Raw genomic sequence first — 14,595 nt, 5'->3', positions numbered from 1 at the left:
ATAGTTGCTTATACTGAAAGCAATTGCAGGAGCAGGTACTTGGATGATTCATCAGGTACTACAGATACTCTGTGCTAAAGCCCATCACTTTTTTTTTATTACCACTAACAAACGTAGATTAACTGCTCAGCTCTCCTGGAATACAGTACAAGTATAACAGGATAGCAGCCAAATAGTCTCTCATATCTGGAGATATCAATGTAGTAGAGGCTCCTGCATCATTCCTACTCAGCAGTTCTGGGTTGTAGTTTTGCTCAGGGGTTTTAATTGCTGGGTTGCTGCCATTTCTGAAGACAATGTTTTTCTGAACAGAAATTGTTCAACAACATTCACAGAGGGTTTCACAACTGCGCCTTTGACTCTGTACTTTGAGCAATACTGCTGCATGTTTGCGACATACCTCCTTTTCCTCTGGTTCGAAATCAGCTTTCCCCTTTAGATCAGTGTCTCTGAGTCTGTATTCTCTAGCTAACTTGCAAACTGAAATTAATTTATAATAGTGACTAAAAAGGAAAACTGTGACTATTTCATGTTCAATTAGATCTACTTATCAGTGCTATAATGTTATAAGAACAAATTGTCACAATCATTCAAAACCCCTGCAAAGAAAACTGAGTATTAACTATAACATATCATAATATCCTATTAATACCGCCACCACACATGCATTAGAAAAAAAACCCAGGCACACAAAATCCAAACCAGCCAGAAACCCTACTTATGGATACTTCCATCCATGCTCTGTGGTAAAAGCCCAGTGTCCAGGCTGTAAATAAACCCTGAACCAACTCAGGAGCTCAGTCTGCAGAAGCAGACCTTGCATCTAGCTGTAGAACAGTGTACATCAGTTTGCTTCTTCTGTCCCTGCTAAGCTGTTACCTTGAAACAATGCATTGCCATTCCGTGTGTCTGGTCCTGTTCTACAGCTATGGTATGACCAATCTTACAGCCGGGTTTTTTGTAAGTGCCAGAAGAAGCTGGATTGAGGCTTGTGCAAACACCATCTGCCATATCTTATCAGAAAAGCTTCCCTCCCTGCTGACACAGAAGTGAAGGTGCTTTAAAGTTCCTGGGAGGTATAGGAGCGGCAGGCTGGTACTGCCACTATCCAGAGACTGCCCAAAAACACTTGGGCTGAGAATGCGGGTAGTGGGACACCCTACAGCTTATGCTAACCTTCCATGTGTTTGAATGACAGACTCTTCAAGTCGAGCTCCTCAGAAGCCTCAAGCAACCGCACTTCTGCTGCTTCCTCAAAGGACAAGAAGAGCGGGGAGACCTGATCCCTCAGAAGGTGCCCATCTGCAGGTCAGTGACCCTCGCTGGAGGGGAAATGCCGAATGCAAATGTCTTTACTCCTCTATCCCTGACATACTTATTTTAAAAGCAGTATCCTCGGAAACATAACGTCATCAGCTGGGGTTAAACATTTGGCTCTTATAAAAAAGCCCAGCACTGGCACCTCTAACATTTGCACCAGCAGCATAGCTGAGTTCTCTAAGTCTTTCAAATGGCATAGAATGAGATTTTAAATAGTAAAGGTTTTAGGCAGTACCACATGGGCTGCGCTGTCTTCTCAGGAGAACAAATGTCAATGCATCAAAAGATTGCTTGCCTGTCTTTAGAAAGTGCAAGGAAGATTCTGAAACTACATTTATCTTAAGTAACAAGAAGGAAAATAAGTTGTTGCATTACAGCATTCACAAAAACCACACTGCTCAAGGGAAGTGATAAATTGATGACTGTGTAGCATCCTGTATGTGAGTAGTATCCTTTTGTTGTTTAAAAAAAGAAAAGGAAAGGGAAATGAATGATAGTGGGCTCGCTCTCAGAAGAAGGATTTCATTATTGCTTTTGACTTTACTTCTGCCAGTAAGCCTGTTTGCACTGTGCTGCCTACATGCAGCAGCAGCAGCACTGTTAACCTCGCATAAAAGACAAAGCCTTCAGTCAAAAATGAGACAAGTAAACTGTGTCCACAACCACAGGTGTCTTAACACACAGCTGAAACAGTGTTAAGCCACTGATCACAACCAAAATGTTTCTCTTCGATCCCTTCCCGCAAACCACAGCAATTGGCTGAATGGCCTCATCTCACCAATGGGAGTTTCTCATGCCATGCTGGCAAGTGGAACTGAGCTTTACCACTTATTGGGATCACAAGTGGTTAAAGTCATGGATTTAAAACACTCCTCTCTGTATGTAAAGATTCGGCTAATTCCTAAATTGCACTTATTCCCCAGGATTTTAACGAGTTGTCCTCAACTCGCCCGGAGTTAACGGTCTCCATTTTTTCCGGACTAAACCCAAAGCAGCCATGCATCAGAGCATCCGCCGCACTTCCCACACAAACACCCCTCTCCTCGTGAGGAGTCCTCAAATTCCACACGAGGTCTGAGCATGAATAACTGCAGGAGGCGCAAGCAGTGCTGATTTACCGAACTGCATCTCTAAGGTAAGGGGAGGGAACTTCATCTACTGCAACTACTGCCTTAGGAACCAGTTCTGCCTAGAAAAGGAAGTGGGACTGGAGACTATGCTCTAATCTTGAGGAAATGTAAAACTTATTGCCTGGTACTCACAGAATTGATTATCCCCTTAAGTGCTTGGAATCCTCCAGTGACAGGGAAGACTTGCTCTTTCACGTCAGCAATTCTTTCCAGCTTTGGAGAGAAAATGCATGCAAACACGTGAATCATCTGGCAAACTAAATTCATCATGCTGCTTTACACCCTTAAAATTTAAATGGATGTCTAAAAGCAACCCTCATCAACTCTGCAAAGAGAAGGGAACTTTAGAGCTCTCTCACAGCTAACTAAGAGTTTTCTGAACTGGAGGATATAACACAGCTGACTGCAGCTAACAAAATGGTGGCTAATCATCGTGGCAAACATCACACTGAAGAAACCTTTCAGGGCCTGTATCTTGGCAGTGATTTTGTACCTCTGTCCAGAATTACCTTCCCTGTTTGCTCTGCCTTTCACTAAAAACCCTTTCTCTGCATCTTCTGCAGGAAGGAGCCTTTTGTGTACCTCTCCATTAAAGCCACTTTGACCGAACAGGAGTAGCTACAGCCTTCACTGGGACACAGCAACTCTGGAAGAGCTTTTCAATGAAGGCCATGAAGCCCCGTGCTCTTTTCCTTATCCCAAGACTGTTGCATATGCACTGCTGGAATCTTGTCTACAGCTCCCCTGTTCATGTGGTCAGTACCCTGACCTGGTTGCCATTCGAATGAGAGGGGCTTGCCTGCACCCTCTCTGTTGGCAGCTCGCAGTTAACAAGGGGATTTCCAATGGGTCTCCTTGGCAGTGAGCACGACACCGACACGTTCTGTTTATGTCTACGTACACATCTGAGCGTGTTTCCTGAGCCAGAGAAGACATTACACTGCCTAATGTAAGTAAAATTAAATTTCCGTACTACTTAACATTAACTCTGCAAAACCCTGGGTTCAGGTACTGCCCAGGACTCTAAAATAGTAATGTTCTTATTCTTACCTGTTCTTGTTCAAAATCCTGGACACCAACACAGTAAACTCTCGCTCCAAGCTCTCTGGATTTCCTTGCCTGTGGCATCATAGAACAGAGAAATAAGCATTTTATTTATTCAACAGGCAGCACCCAAACTCTGCAGAGCATGACGTATTTCCAGCTCATGCTCACCTCCTTCTCTGCATACAAGGGAATCTGACCGTCCAGCTTGCCATCGGTCAGTGCAATGATGATACTAGAGAACCTCGAGGCCCCTTGCTGCGCAATTTGCACATTGGCCTGAAAACAACAAAAAAAAATTATCCACCTGAAAACCACACTTAAACTTTTAACCGTGATGCATCTTCTAAGCATCTAATACAACATCTGAAGTAACAGCCTCATCCTCACCTCAAGCCTCTGTTTCCTGACAATCCTCTGACTCCCTTGAACTCACTACCAGCAGGGAAATCCCTCATCAGTCCTTTCCAGCCACCATTGAGCCCATCTCCAAAGCACTGGGGTCACTGAGCCGTCAACCCTTGCCAACACGCAGCTCTTCCAAGACAGATCTCTTCAAATCCACTGTTAGGATTTCCTTTGCTATCCCCCAGATTTCAAACGCAGTCAGTAGGTTCCAAGATATAAAAAGAATGACTTTAAACTATTTTTTTTTCTTAAAACAGCCACAAAATTCTCTTTGCCCAGCTTTTCAGTGCACAGGTCCTGGCTACGGATGTGGCTATACAGCCACAGAGGAAGAACTGATTCGTCTGTAACAGTGAAAGCTTACACCCTCACCTTCAGGGCGAGGGCTTTCACCAAAACTGCATTACTTGAACTAAGAAAATATAAGCAGCTGGGAGCTCCGTAATTAAGACGGTGCAAAATGAAGAGCGTTTGTCTCGCAAACGCTGCTTGGTGCGGTAAATTCTCCCCAAGGAGAGCGCTCTGGAAGGCACCACAAGCCCTGCAGCCCTACCGAGCTGCATGTGACTATTTACGATGACACTGGGATGCTGGGTGAGCTCTGAGATCCACGACACAGATCCGTGCTCTGTGAGAAGGAGCAAGTCAGAGAAATTCCATATGGCAAATTGCTGTGATGGCTCATCATCTTCTGCATGGGATTTGCAGAGTGTCTGGGCAACCCTGGGACCACTTAGGCAACCAGAAAGATTTGAGCGTAACAGACTGAGGTGTACAATCAATCCATTTATGTTACAGGTTGTTACCCAAAGGGTGAGAACAGAGGATGTGTTGATTGCAAGAAGATGAGTAAAACCTACCTGTTTTAGTCCTTCATGTATGTATGTCTCACCTGCTGGTACCACCTCCTCCAGATCCTTAAGACCTTTCTTGATTTTCTCTCTGCAAACAAAAAAACAAGTAAGAGACCGTTAGTGTGACCTGAAGAGGGGAAAGGGTGTAATTTATCAATTGAAAAAAAGTATTTGTCCTCAAGGAGAACTGAAATGAAAAGCTGTAAATTAGAGCCTTTAGCTAGCATCCCACATGGAGGCAGACTGTGTATTCATGACAGAAGTGGCGCTGTGTGAACAGGTATTTCAGACCTATCTAATGCAATATGCTTCAGTGAGTCAAAAAGCTGGAATCAAAGAAAATGTTCAGGTGGAGCAGACATTGCAAAGAAGTGGTAAAACCTCAGCATTACACAGCCCAGTGGAAATTCTGTTACATTAGGTCTATTTTGCTACTTTAAACCAACTCTGCTTCCAATCACACCGCAATCAAAGAAATCCCCAAAAACAGCAGTTCTATTTCAACAGAAATCTTCCAGGCCAATATGCAGGAATTTAACCATGTAGAACTGAACTGCAATAATTAAAACCTTTGCCCTGAAGAAAATATCAATAGGCAAAGGCAGCATTTGCAAGACACCTTTTGTGCCCATGGGAAAAGAGCAGGATTGAGGGTAGTTTTTAATTTTTTACTGTCACTACCTTTTCGTCTGACCTTTCATAAGACATCCCACACAGATCCACAGCTCACTTAGATTTAGCAGGAGAATACATCTGCACCATGATTTCTCATGAGCAGTACAGCAGATCCATCTATAAGGTGCTCATTAACTATGGGGATGAAAGGGGAGAAGTCGATAAGACAGCACCACAGGAATTATTTCCAGTGAAAACAGCACAAGTGAGGGGAACAAAGGCAGAGAGACTACTGAAAGAATCAAATCTGGAGGGCCTTCAGTCTGCTGCAAGCACAGTTTCAGCAAAGTCCATGGAAAGTCATGCTAGGAAAGGATAAGCAAAAACTAAGAAGGGGCAAAATTTGGGCCAGAATATATAGAACACTGTGACAAATCTAGGTGAGAAAGAGGAACCCAGCAGGGGTGAGGAGATGGAGGGAAAATACATCGCGGGATGCGTGAAAGCTTTCCTTAGCCCAGACCAAATGAGAAAGAATGCATATGCCACACTGCCTGAACGCCACCCACTCGTCATTTGTTCCACGGATGGGCTTCCTCTATGTTTAGCAGCTCTGTTCCAAAGTACAATCCATAGCTGGAATAAGCTCCCCATCACAGGATCCACTGAGACAATCAGGGAGAGGAGGGAGTAAAAGAGAAATGTGGCATTGAATGTATGGAAGGGAACAAGTTATGTAAGATAATACAATCTGTTTGATCCAAATATTTTACATTCAGCATCTATAGAAACAACTTGCAAGTGATCATGTACGAACGCAGATTATAAACCACAGAGTTGGTGCTTGCCAGAAATGAGTGGCAGCACATCACAGGCGTTAGTGCTCTGCTGCCAAGAAACAAGCAGCAACTCAAGTCCCAGTTTTCTGAAACAGATTTCAGTTTGCAAAAATAGCTTTTGTACAATCAGTTCGGTTTTATTTATCTGCAATGTCTTGTGACCCGGTCACACAGCAATCTCTGGTGTTGCCAGGCCTCTGCCTACAAGGGGTTCCAGGAAAATCTTTGGTAGCATGAATTTTTTTAGCTGCATTTAATCAGGCACCATCTCTTGCCCTCAGGGCACAGCTGCACTAGACAGACCTAGACAGATGCAGCCAGATGTGAACTCGCTCCACCTGTTCTCCAAGCTGGTCAAGTGCAAGCGGGTCCTGGTCCAGATGTCAGAAGGCCAGTGTGGATGCAGGACTTGGGGCCCCAGAACCAGCAGGAGAGGTGAGCTCCATCACACTAAAACTCACCCCTGGCTGGTTTGGAGGCTGGGCATGGGGGTTCGTGCCTGCCTGCACTGTCCCAATAATGGGACTCGGCAGTCAACCAGCCACAGCACTCAAGACCCCCGTTCCTGCTCCCCAGTGCTCTCACAACTTCCCTTTCTCTAGTTTCTGTAAGGCTTTTTGGTAGCCATGGAAATCCCCAGGGAAGTTCTGGTTTTATAACTCATCTGTACCCTGACAGCAGAGCCCTGCCCTCAGCTTGGATGCCTGGACATCTCACAGCACAGCTGAGGAATACTAACAAAGGCTGAGGGCCACTGGCTTTGTGGTGCAAGTCAGAAAAGGGAGGGAGGTGGAAGAGGCAAAACAGAATCAGCAACTCGCAGCCTGTCTGTGTTTGGGCTGAATAAGTGCAAATTTAATATCTTTTCCCCACTCAGCATATGTGCTGCAGCCCATTTCTGTGTTTTAGCACAGGCACAACTAATTTTTAATAGCTACCCCGTCTGTTCTCTCTCTAAGCTGTGTAACTGCCTCAGACAGCTCTTCCAGCAGCAGCCAGGCAAACACAGCTGTTAATATCCACACAGATTCCAGAACGGGTGTTCTTAGCTCCTCTGGGTGGGGGACAGTATCCTCTATGTCTTTCCCGTGGTGCATTCCACCTACTGAAGTGCTGGAATCTTGAATTATCTCAGTGTGTTGAGCATACGAGTGCTGGCAGGAGATGGTGGCTCTCACTGAGCATGTATTTATAGTGAGAAATGTGGCTGGGTGCTGCAAGGCAACGGGCTCATCTCTAACAAACAAAGGCAAACGAAACAGGTACTCGGGGTTTACTGCTAAGAAGGCCGTACAGTAAACAGGAAAACACACCGACGTGTCAGTGAAACCAAGAGGGGAAGTGTTCTTTGACAAAAAGGGATGGCTGCATCCCTGACAAGGCGAGCTGTCATTCTGGTGAAAGGAAACCCTGCATGAGCTTCCTCAGATGCGCCATTTGGAGGAGGCTCATGCTTTCTAGGCCTCTTAAATACTACAGAGGGTTGGTTCAATTATAGTAATTACTCTGCTTCAAACTTAAGGCCTCCTGCACACACTCCAGATGGAAACCACATCAATGGCCAACTCTGCTATACTTGATACACCCAGCAGAACGCACTCTCTGCAGATGAGTCTGTTCTGGCAAGCTGTTTTGGACCCAACAGGTAGCAGGGGTAGCTCACATGACTGAGCCTCCAAGCGCATCCATGTCTTGCACGTCCCTGTGAAACCAGGAGCAGTAAGTGCACTGCCGGACTAGGGACAAGCACGGTACAGTTGGTCATGTACCAGGTACTCAAGCATCCTACTTTTCCACCTTCACTAACACAATCTCTCTTTATCTCTGGCAGGAGTTTCACCCAGGCAGAGGCAGCAGGGCTCGTCCTGGCCACGGGCACCAATCAGTGCTGCCAAAGCAGGCTCACAGAAACCTGGACTGCTGCTGGCCAAAAGAGAACAAAGGCAACATCGTGCCAGCTGGATGGTATTCCTGAGTGTATCCACTGTCCCAAACCCCTTGCTTTCCAACACTGAGCCCCAAAGGTGAGAGCACCAATCTTTGTTTACCACTTATTGCACAGTTTCCAGCTGAACTTCACGAACGTGTGTGTTTCAAATGGGCTTAAACCATCGTGAGAAGGCTTTTCCATCTGGGTGTTGTTGTTAGTCTATGGATGTATTATAGCACTGTGTGTACCGTGATTAACAATGACTTCTCTTTCCAGAGTTAGTCACAGAGCACTGCTCACACTCAAAAAATATTTGGCAATTTGGGGGCTTCGGCACTATTCTGTGGCCTTCTTTATATCCACAGCTTTATTGTGCAGTAAACCCAGCAAGAACTTTGCCCAAACAATCAGAAGGCTAAGGCTTTCCAAACAAAAAATACTGCCCTACTTTGATCTAACTGCTGGGAAGAAATAGTGGTTTCCTGACACTTGGGAATTAGCAGGTAAGCCAGGGCGAAAACATGCCTGCAAGTCCAAAGTGCACATAACAAACCAAGGCCATGATATCCCAGAATCACCCCCACGAACACCCATCCCCAGAACTGCACTGCGCTTAGCGTCCTTATCTTCTCTTGGGAACAACGGGGGCCAGGCAGTCTCAGTATTTTTCCTCTGTTGACTTCTTTAGTATTTAAAAGGACAGCTGCTCCAACTGTATCTATCCGTCCTTACCTATGTACATACGGTCACAGTTACCAGTCTCCTTCTCCCTTCTCCTTGTAATTCCTCCTGAACAAGAAGGGTGGCACTTCCCTTCCCCTGACACACTCACAAGAGATCAGCCAGCCCTGAACTAGAGCCAAGTCCCCCAAGGGAACCCACTAGAACTGCAGAGGTTCTTTGTGTGCTTTACACGACGTTCTGAAAAAAACACGATTCTGTCTGTGGCTCCAAGTGTGCCACAGACAGGCAATGAAAAAGACACTTGTGTCCCCGTGGCGGGGTTCCAGCACCCTGCCCAGCATTTCAAATGGTCTGTGTGCTATCAGTGCTGCCTCTCATGCTTGATAAGGAACAGGCTACTGACGGCCTATTAAAATGGAGAGAAAGGACCTCATTGACTTCAGCAGGCCTCAGAACAGGCTTAAGTGTCCTTTCCTGACCCCTCTCAAGCCATCTGGAAAAATGGCTTATAAGCATGTCTCTGCCCACAGAGAGCAGATCTGATATCGCTGTCCGGATGGGGGGAAGTGGCTGTGCTCAAGTCAGACCACTTTTTAAATGCTAAAAGAGAAGGGGCTCAGAATTGAGTTTTTAGACGTCTCGAATGTCAGCTACATTTCTGTAGCATGACACGTGTCTGTTACCAGTGGCAGGTCTTTTCAGGAAGTCTTGTACTTGCTGTTATGTAGTATTTAAAACAAACAAACCCACAGCAGAACTAACCAACTACAGCAGACCACATTTTGCACTGACCCTACTAACGAGAGCAGAAAGGACCACCTCACTTCCATCCTGCCACAGTTCTGTGGAATGATTCCTAAATGGTTTATCCATGTGTTCAAAACCCAGAAGGTTGTGCACTGCAGTAGCTTCTGGACAGAAGGGAGAGAGCAGAGGTTGTGTTGGTTTTGAAAAGGCTGAGAGGACACCGAAGGACTCTGACACTGTCCTCCGCTGAGAGCACTCATTCCACAAGACGATTTCCCAATTTCTCTGAGTTCGGTAACTATTTTTGCAACATTCTCTTCTCTTCTCTTCTCCTCTTCTCTCCTCTTCTCTTCTCTTCTCTTCTCTTCTCTTCTCTTCTCTTCTCTTCTCTTCTCTTCTCTTCTCTTCTCTTCTCTTCTCTTCTCTTCTCTTCTCTTCTCGTTTCTCCTCCTTGTTTCCCCCCCACCCATCCTTAAGCTATCCTAGCTGCTAATCCTTACTTGCTTTAGAAATCAGAGTGAGCAGCCTTGAATTCCAATGCCTTTGAAACCATCCAGTGAAAGTTCAGGCGCATCCGTACATCACCACAGCGCCAGAAGGACCTCACACCCTTCAAGTGGCACCAACCCTACTGTCTAAAACAGATTCTGAAGTCCAGATTAGGAAATACAAAGCAAGATACTTACCTTATGTGAGAATATGGGAAACATTTATTTACCATTTTATGCTTTTCCTAGACACGAAAAACTCCTGATAACCATTCTAGGGACGCTGCTTTACAGAAGCAAATGGAAGAATCATTCTCACACTATGCCAAGGGAGATGCAGAGTCACACAGAGATGAAAACATTACTGGTGGTTTTTCTGCAAAGCAGTGGCAGAGTTAACATCAAGGATTTGTTTCCCATCATTCCTCTCCTTCCTTTTTTATGGCTATCCAATGATATGGTCACAAAATTAAATCAGCTCTGTAGGGAGGCTTCATGACTGGCCACCACTTAGAGATATCAGTTGTTGTTCTGCATCTGTTACTGCTCCTCTGATTCAGTAAGGGCAGAGGGAGGGAGAGAGGAAGGAAATTTAAAAAAGCAGTGCACTAACCTGTCTCCAGTTAGCGGCATAATGACATGTGCCTGGGTGGAAAACACGATAAACGACAATCTCATCTTGGGGCTTTAGAAAAGGGAAAGAAGGCAAAAACACATTTCAGAGAAACATACAGATGCCCAGCATTTCATTCACTTATTCAGGTTTCATTCACATGATCTTTATTGCCCAGCTGCCTAGGAACGTACTTCTGAACTACAAACACAAAATGAGAGGAGTTAAAGGATTTTTGCCCATCTTCTCCTTACCCAGATGCTTGGGGAACAAAGTAGCAGAATTATTACTCTCTCACACATGACTAGTCTCCAGTGATGTGGCCTCCCCACACACAGAAGGTAAAGCACATCCTTTGGAATTGTCAGGGCCACTGGTGTGAAACCAAGGCAGGGAAACCACTTGGTTCCCTCCTGCTCCTTTGGGTGCTAACCAGACACATTTCCCATCTTTGAAACTGACCCCGTCAATTTTCCCTTTTCTTTCAGGATGACACAATGTCTATTTCCAGCTCTGTTTGTCAAATCCTCCCAGTCACAGAACCAGCACCTACTGACTGCCTCAGGCCTGAGAAAGCAGCATGTAGACTCTTCCAGAGTGAGACTGGTTTTGTTTCTCTGACCAGACACTTGTGAGACTTGAAAACTTCTTCCCTAAAAGCATCCAGGAAATCTCATGGTAAAAACCAATGTTGTATGAATTCATTTTATTAAGGAATTCAATCCTTTTTTCTTTTTTCTAAAAATTTATTTTTAAGAAGGTCACCTCTTTCTTTGCACAAGGTTACAGGGAATCATATCTAATTAGCAGTGGAAAATGCTTAGGAGTTGCTCTGATGCTCTGGAGGCCCAAGACAGGAACTTTCCCAAGGTAAGTTGTAACATCTCTCCTACATGATTTTAAATTTTATCCATCACAATTTTAATATATTCAATAACTTTGTAATTACCTGTGTATGAGTATCAGCATTAATTAATCAGGTTAAGATTAGTAAGGACTTAACACTTGTAAAGCTGAATGGCCATATGTTTTCAGTTCACTGATGTCAATGATGCAACTTAAAATTATTGACATCAAGGGAATATAAGTACTGCAAGTCTGCACAGAACTGCACGGACCTTGGATTTAAGATCCAGGCTTGCAGTCTATCCATAATGGCTCTGCATACCAAAATATGAGATGCTCTAAATTAAATCAGAATTGAAACCAAGGGATTATCACCCTTTTGAACTGCCAAAAAAACCCAAGTACTTGCAATCCCCACCTCCTCCAGTAATTGCATCACCGCCTACCTATTACCGCGAGACTTCCCTGTCGGAGATGCGCCTCCACGTGCAATAGCCTCCAAGCTATGTTTTAGACAACTTCTCTTCAAGATCCCCACAAAACCATTCTCTCTACAAGCCAGCCCACCCATGCCTCCTCTGTGAGCACTCGGACTCTGGGATGGGAATGCAGCCAGACCTCCACACAAGTGTTGCAAGAGGGAGTGTCACTTGGCTGGAAAAGATGCTGAACTGAAAGACTTCCACTGAACAAGCACCACCCTCTCAGGGGGGGCAAATGTTTTACCACCTACCAAAAGAAGTCCTGCTTTGATATCAGGCTCTCTTTTTCCATTGGTTTTTTGTTGTTGTTGTTTTTTTTTAATTCCAGAGCTTACAAAACAACTTTGAAAAGTTTCTGTCACCCCCTTGACAGAAGTTTTATCTAAGTTTACAGAAGATTTGCTTTTGACAAGATAAAAATAAGCAATATTTAGTTATAAAAGCCTAATTGTACCCTTTTATTAGCAAGCCAGGATCACAACTGCACTCTGCACTCAGTTTTCCTTAGCAAAACCTACCACACCATCTCTGCCTGTGTATGGTGGGGGATTACTTTGGTTTATTCTGGATTTTGTCGTAGGGTTTTTTAAAGCAAAGCACTGCAATCCTCAGCTGTTTGTACAGAGCAGTCAGCCAGGATTTATAGCTATTTCAAGAGGAGCTGGACTTGCCCGGCAACACCGCTGACAGTAACAAAGTTAATTACATGTAAGTACAACAAATGCCCTGGTTACATGGCATGGGCTTCCTCTGCGTTTGAGCTTTAACACTGCTGTCTTCCTTTTGACCTGCACTATACATTTACACATATGTTTACATATGTTCAGACTGCTTCTTTATACAGATCTCCAAACATGGAATTTGAGCAGTACTCCATCAGAAATTAGGCACATGGTATATTGAAAAACAAGTTTAAAGAAAACTTTAAATCACATCTGAGAGTCATTTAAGAGATCAACTATTTAAAGACATGTATTGTCACCTTTTTGCTGAGCTCCAGGCACAAGAAAATAATGTAAAATCTTCCAATATTTTCCAGCCATTTGGGTCTTAGGAGCCAAACTTTTAATGTGTTTGTGAAACACATCCCCTGAGCTTGCAAAAGCACGGGGACCGGGGGGGAGGGGGGGAGGTTTTAACACAGCCCAGAATTACCCCAGCATCACCTCGGGTGTCACAAGCAGCACCACGCACCTCACAAATCTTTCTGTCAGCTGATTTACAAAATTAAATATCTCTCGCCAGTTCGTCGCCACGCTCCCAGACCTAGAAGGGAAAACCAGAGCACATCAGCGGCCTGATCTGGGGTGACATTTCGGGGCGAAACTGACGATATTCGCTGTTCCAAAAATCTTGAGGTACCGCCAGCTCTTGCCGGTAAGTTTGTCGCGATTTGTGGCGCATCCCGCGGTGAGGCGGCCCGGGCCCCGCTCCCCCCTCGCCAAGAGGGCGACCGCGGCCGCCGAACTTCCCCACAAAAGCGCGGCCGCCGCGCCGGGGCGGGTGGCAGATGCTGCCGCCGCTCTCTCTTCCAACGTGTCCGGCCGCAAACGCACCTCCGGGAGGAGAACTTCCAGCGGCCCCTCTCCACATCTCCTCAGCGAGGTCCCGGCGGGATTCCCGAACTTCCTGCCGAGTCCCTCTCGGTGTGTTTCCCGCCGCCTCCCCTCATCGCCCCCCGCGCGCGCGGCCCCTCAGCGCCCCTCGCGCCCCCCGCGCGCGCGGCCCCTCAGCCCCACGCAGCGCCCGAACAAAAGCGGCGCCGCCGCCGCCCCGATCCCCGATGGCGGCGATTCCCCCATCCCCGCCCGCCTCTCCCTCCCCGCTTACTTGTCCAGCACGAAGTACATATCGAAGGCTCCGTGGCACGACGGCTCGCCTGCAGCCGGCGCGGCGGCGGCGGGCAGCAGCGGCAGCAGCAGCGGCAGCAGCAGCAAGGGCACGGCCCCGGCCATGGAGCCTGCGGGCGGCGGAGAGCGCGGGCGGTCGCTGCCGTCCTGCCGCTCGCCGGAGTGGCCGCCCCTCGCCGCCGCCACCGCGGCTCGCCTGGCCCGGCCCGGCACGGCCCTCCCTCCTCGCAGCGGCGGCGGCGGCGGCGGCTGGGGCGGGGGACAGGGCGGGCGGGCTCGCACCGCCCCCGCTCGCCCGGCCCGTGCGTCCCCCTTGCGTCCTGTCGTCCGTGTCAGGAACGCTCCAATTCGTGTTGCTGCCAGCATTGCCCGTGTGCCAGAGAGTAAGCCCCAAATACATTTAGTGTTGGGGGAGGGGGGGGGGGGGTTGGGGATTGCACAAACACCGGAGAATTGTGATTTTGAAACAGAAAAAAGACCGACCTAACAGGGATCATGTGTTTCCCACAGGCTGTGAAGGTGAATCAGACAGCAAAAAGGATCTTGCTCTTCCCTTCACAAGAGGAGATAGGGAAGTCAGAGTCATCCTGCTGGAGAGTTTTCCTTTCATCTCACTTCATCCCCATTCCTGCTGTTTCTGGATGGTTTGTTGTAGCCACAGCACTCTGACCTGACACATCCGTGTCACAGTGCCTTCTCCGTGCCGATCCCAACGCCAAGCCAAGCCTCCCTCTGATGCAAGCTG

The 14,595-nt window shown here is 46.7% G+C and overlaps 1 protein-coding gene across 1 annotated transcript; it reads right to left on the bottom strand.

Annotated features, from left to right (window-relative positions):
* Nucleotides 1–1,176: 1,176 nt before the first annotated feature.
* ANTXR2 (ANTXR cell adhesion molecule 2) lies at nt 1,177–14,067 on the bottom strand (the record flags this gene model as incomplete). The annotated part of the gene is made up of 8 exons (XM_082303506.1): nt 13,831–14,067; nt 13,195–13,266; nt 10,673–10,744; nt 4,763–4,844; nt 3,666–3,773; nt 3,501–3,569; nt 2,583–2,663; nt 1,177–1,252 (listed from the first exon to the last, which is right to left on the bottom strand). Coding segments are annotated over exons 1-8 (685 nt in total), but the record flags the coding sequence as incomplete, so codon positions are not given.
* Between the last annotated feature and the right edge of the window lie 528 nt (nt 14,068–14,595).

The sequence above is a fragment of the Coloeus monedula genome (assembly GCF_965178545.1).
Source record: "Coloeus monedula genome assembly, contig: HAP1_SCAFFOLD_63, whole genome shotgun sequence".
Lineage (NCBI taxonomy): Eukaryota > Metazoa > Chordata > Aves > Passeriformes > Corvidae > Coloeus > Coloeus monedula.
The sequence above is the reverse complement of the archived record's forward strand: the minus strand, read 5'-3'. Positions and strand labels throughout refer to the sequence as shown.